General features: G+C 48.4%; 1 protein-coding gene across 1 annotated transcript; it reads right to left on the bottom strand.

Annotated features, from left to right (window-relative positions):
* Nucleotides 1-3,162: 3,162 nt before the first annotated feature.
* Nucleotides 3,163-4,760, bottom strand: LOC125555648 (uncharacterized). The gene has a single exon (XM_048718533.2). The coding sequence runs from the start codon at nucleotides 4,743-4,745 to the stop codon at nucleotides 3,408-3,410; it is 1,338 nt and encodes a 445-aa protein (XP_048574490.1). The 5' UTR covers nucleotides 4,746-4,760; the 3' UTR covers nucleotides 3,163-3,407.
* Between the last annotated feature and the right edge of the window lie 429 nt (nucleotides 4,761-5,189).

The raw sequence follows: 5,189 nt of genomic DNA, 5'->3' as shown, positions 1-5,189 counted from the left end.
AATACCAAATGCCAGTTGTTGTTTTTTGCTTGTTTTTTACATCGTAGGAAATCAATATCAAACGGAGTCCAAACACGGCGAAACTTTTTGTAGATTTTTTATGGACCAGAAGACATCCAGTGGGCCAGAGAAGCACCTGGGGGGTGCCCCGAGGGGGGCACAACCCACCAGGGTGCGCCTGGGGGCCCAGATGCGCCCAGGTGGGTTGTGCCCACCTCGGTGGCCTCCCGCACCCCCTCTTTACCCTATAAGTTCCCAAATATTCCAAAAACCCTCGGGGTTAACCTAGATCAGAAGTTCCGCTGCCGCGGGCCTCTGTAGCCACCAAAACTAATCTAGACCCCGTTCCGGCACTCTGCCGGAGGGGGGAATCATCACCGGTGGCCATCTTCATCATCCCGGCAGCCACCACAATGAGGAGGGAGTAGTCCACCCTCAGGGCTGAGGGTTTGTACCAGTAGCTATGTGTTTAATCTCTCTCTCTCTCTTGTGTTCTTGAGATGTCATGATCTTGATGTATCGCGGGCTTTGTTAATATAGTCGGATCATATGGTGTTTTCCCCTCTCTATCTTGTGGTGAATTGAGTTTTCCCTTTGATATTTCATTTTATCGGATTGAATACCTTTATGGATTTGAGAGCACTTGATATATGTCTTGCATATGAATACCCATGGTGACAATGAGGAATTATTTTGATTCACTTGATATATGTTTTGGCATTCAACCCGCGGATTCTCGAGGTGACATTGGGATAATCTATGCATAGGCGTTGATGCATGCTCTTGTCTTTGTTTCTCCGGTAGAAATCTTGGGGCACTCTTTGAGGTTCTTTGTGTTGGATTGAGTATTATGAATCTGAAATTATTTGGTGTTATTTTAGTACCAACTTTTGGATAGATCGATCGGAAAGAATAGCTTCGAGGTGGTTTCGTACCCTACAAATAATTTCTTCTTATGTTCTCCGCTAGATAGGAACTTTGAAGTGATTCTTCATCGCACTTTGAGGGGTGGTTATATGATCCAATTATATTATCGTTGATGAGAGATTGCACTAGCGAAAGTACGGACCCTAGGCCTTATTTCAAGCATTGCAATCCCGTTTGTGCTCCGTTTTATCAATTGCTACCTTGCTATTTTTTATTGTTCTTATTTCAAAAATCAATATCTACTATCCATATTACACTTGTAACACCATCTCTTCGTTGAGGTAGTGCACCTATAAAAATTACCATTGTATTTGGTGTGTTGGGGACACAAGAGACTTTTTATTATTTGATTGCAGGGTTGTTTAAGAGAGACCATCTTCATCCTACGCCTCCCACGGATTGATAAACCTTAGGTCATCCACTTGAGGGAAAATTGCTACTGTCCTACAAAACTCTGCGCTTGGAGGCCCAACACGTGTGTTTACAAGAATAAAGTTGCATAGTACTCCATTCGTTCCATTTTAGTTGTCGCTTAAATGGATGTATCTAGCACTGAAATACGTCTAGATACATCTGTTTCAGCGAAAACTAATATGGAACGAAGGGAGTAGACATCAGTGAGCGAGCTCGGCGACCCTATGATTATCTCCTTTTTGTTGACCCGGCATCGGAACTAAAATGAGCACCTATTTCCCCAGAGGTGACCCTGAGTTATTGAACCCACGAGAGGAATATTCCCTTGAAGCGATGGTCTCTAGCAAACTTTTGCTGAAGAGTCAAATCCAACTTTTGACCGGATCAACAAGCAAATAGTGATTCAAACACTTATAATAAAAGAGAAGGTATGGGGATGAGGTCTTAATGCTTACAACCATGTATTGGTGTTGGGATAAAAAAATATTAGTTTGTGCTCGGGGAGAAACCCATCAAGAGGTGCTTGCTCCGTTCGGAATGGAGGATGTGTCCAAATTACATCTTGATCGGCACGAGTCCTGCAACAAAAATCTGTTGTCCTACCGAAGGCCCTATCCATCTCGCGGGGTTGCCCGATAATTAAGATATAAATATCAAACAAAAGCTTTGGGCGTTTAATGATAACACCTCATGTATCCCCAGGGATATGCCATCTCTCTCAAAAAAAAGGATATGCCATCTACTATATTCAAGTTGTCGTGTTATCACAAAACAGTGTGGCAACTAAATGAGTATGTGGAACACCCAAACTGCCATTATCCTACATAGAACATAGCAACTGACAAATTTGCTTCAGAAAGTTAGTTGCCATCTAGTAGGAAAGTTGTAGATAAACCAGTGGATTCAAATTGCCATGTTTGCACACAACATAATAGCAAATTAAATCAGTTCCAAAAAAACCAACTGCCATTATCCTACAAATCAAAATGCGGCTAACTAGATCTAGGGTTCATACCCAACTATCAGTCCTTGAGTTCGATACAACATCACCCCTAAAACAGTGATAATTGTAGCCTACGAGACCATCAAAACTAGCAAAAAACAGTAGAAATCGCTGCAACATAGAATTGCAGACATCTAATCTCTGAAAACAGAGAGATAGTGGTGAAACGGGCGAGCCTCGCCGGCTTGACTACCACCGCGACGGCAACGAAACTACGTAATGCCGGCTTAATGGCACACATGTGACTCCCTGCCGATGGGGACACTCAAGCGTCGCGAAAAATCCACCTGAATCTCGAAAGGGTTCGAGAAGGATGTGAACCGAGAGGAGGGGAGGCGGATTGGACCAGTAGAAAGCTTCGAAGCCTTACCTACTCGCGGTGGCTGCTCCGGCGACGACGCTCCGGTCCGGTGAACACCGACGACAGCCACGAATACCCGCGACTCTTTCGCCGCCGCCGCCTCCTCCCCCTCTCGACTACTCCTACTAGAACTTGCGTTGCTCTCGAATGGAAATGCTGGTGTGGGGGAAATGGGAAGTAAAGAAGGGCGGGGTGGGAAACTGCAGGACCGATGAGGGGAAAGGGAGCAGACGTGGGAGATGATGAATAGGAGACGTGCGCGGCGTGCGGGCGCGACGGCAGTTTCACCGCACGTCCGACTCGCAACCGCGGCCTCTCCGTGCGAGAAACCGGTGTCCGGGTGAACTGTCAAATGCCCACACACACCTGCCCTGTCCTTCGTGGCACGCAGATTTCGCCTCAATGTGTCAAGATTCGTGCACACTTGACTGGATAGTGATCCACGCGTGTGGGCGAGTTGTAAAACTACCACATGTGTGGGCGTTATCATTTGTGTGAAACATAAAAGTAAGAAATTACAAGATGTCACTTAGGCATGATCTACATTACCCCCTTATTGCATAATATTCCCTCCGTTCCAAATTACTTGTCGCAGAAATGGATGTATCTAAATACATCCATATCTATGACAAGTAATTAGGAACGGAGGGAGTAAAACTGAAAAATTGCATCGCTTCTGCTACTAGTGCGAGAAGCCAAGAACTACATTGCCCCCTTCAAGCTTTGCACCAGGAACAACTGCTGCAGCGTCGGCGGCGGCACCGAAAACTCTGGTTCCACCGACAAAAACGTTGAGCTGCGAGGACACCACCACGCAGCCTCCCGTCCGCAAGCTGAAGCTCCTTCGTCGGCCACTTCGGGTGACAGCTCTTGCAGTGTTTCCGTCCCAATCTGCCGGTAGTGCCGGGAGTACGTCTCGGGCACAAGATGGGGAGTGATATGACATGCCAATTTCAGAAGCTTGTTCTGGTCCGCAGGCGCATCCGGCGAATAGTTCTGCGGCATGGCGAAGTACACGGCGTCGACTCGAACGATCGGCCACGGCAGCCGCGGCATGCCGTCGGTCGCCGCGCATCCCCCGTCCGTGGAATTGCGGTGACACCTCCACGCCGATGAGACGCACCGCATCGACATGGACGACGCGCTGGCATAGCTCGTTTCCTGCGCTCGCGCCTCCCTGACGAACTCCCTCGCCGTCGCACAGGCGGCGCCGAACTGGGGAGGCAGCAGCTGCAAGGAAGACATGACGATATCCAATATGTCGGTACGCTCGAGTAGCTGGAACACCACGCAGAGCTTCACGTTCTTCTCCCACGCCGCGCTGTCGTCGCAGGAGAGGAACAGAACGACCTCCCCGTTGCCGTCGCACGGGTGGAGCAGCAGGAGGGCGTCCCGGCTGCCGTTCCTGAGGGAGAACTCGAGCGTCTTCCCTGCAAGCAGAGGCTCCGCAGGAACTTCCATGGACACCGTCAAGCTCTTCGGGCGGCCCCCAAGCTGGACGTAACGGAAGAACTCATCGGCGACATGCGCTAGCCTCTCGAACCTCCGCACCGTCGCCTCGCCCGGATCACCGTCGTCGTCCTTGCCGCGGCGGAAAGGCAAGAAGCGTGCCGCTGCCCGAGTGACGCGCTTGTGAACGGGAACAGCCTTCCTCGCAACCCCCTCGTCCCGTTCGCGCTCCGCAGACCTCCTCCTGTGAGCGCGCAGGATGCCATCGCCTTCCTCGGCTACGCGCTTCAGCCTCGCCTTCCAGTCCAGCAATGGTTGGTGGAGTATGCGCCAGTCTTCGGCGACGGCCACAACGCTGTGGATCTTCAGCACCGCGAACTCCAGCCTCTCGGCGTTGTCCTCCGCACCCCCATCCTCTCTCGAGTTGCCTGATAGGATCGAGAAAATTCTGCTCACGGACTCGCTCGCAACCGCGGATCCTAATATCTCAGCCATGAGGGCTTCCTCTGGTAGATCAGAGCTCCTACTTTTGGTGATGGAACTTCTTTCTTCCCGTGAGAAATTGCTCAGCGTGTTGGACTGGTAATCCATGAAAAGGATTTATCTGAAAGTCTTCACGTCACTGTACTGATTGGAGAATAATGCGACCCCGGAAAAGTAAAAATGGCATCGATTATTCGTTCAAGGCGTCTTCCTTGGACAATGAAGTTAACATGATATTTTCGTACACGTGTCAACCCAGCCGAGCACAGAACAAACCAAGAAAATAGAAAGCTGAATTTTGTTGGGAAGTTGAGAGGAGAGTAAATAAGGTAAACATGTGGTTGAGTTATCATAAAAGGATAATTCAAGAAAAGGAAAAATTAGGAAATATAAAAACGGTTGGTTAGTTACACAATGAAATGAATAAAGTACAAAATAATAAGCATCAAGAAGAAAATATGGTGATCGTTAAAAATTAGGAAAAAAATGTACAATGCAAATTAAATTCAAAAAAAATTATTATGTGTGCTCAAAAAATAAATATTTTGCCTT

Source organism: Triticum urartu, chromosome 7A (assembly GCF_056163025.1).
Source record: "Triticum urartu cultivar PI428250 chromosome 7A, HENAU_Tu73, whole genome shotgun sequence".
In the NCBI taxonomy this organism is placed as follows: Eukaryota; Viridiplantae; Streptophyta; class Magnoliopsida; order Poales; family Poaceae; genus Triticum; species Triticum urartu.
This window is presented reverse-complemented; position numbering and strand designations above follow the sequence as displayed.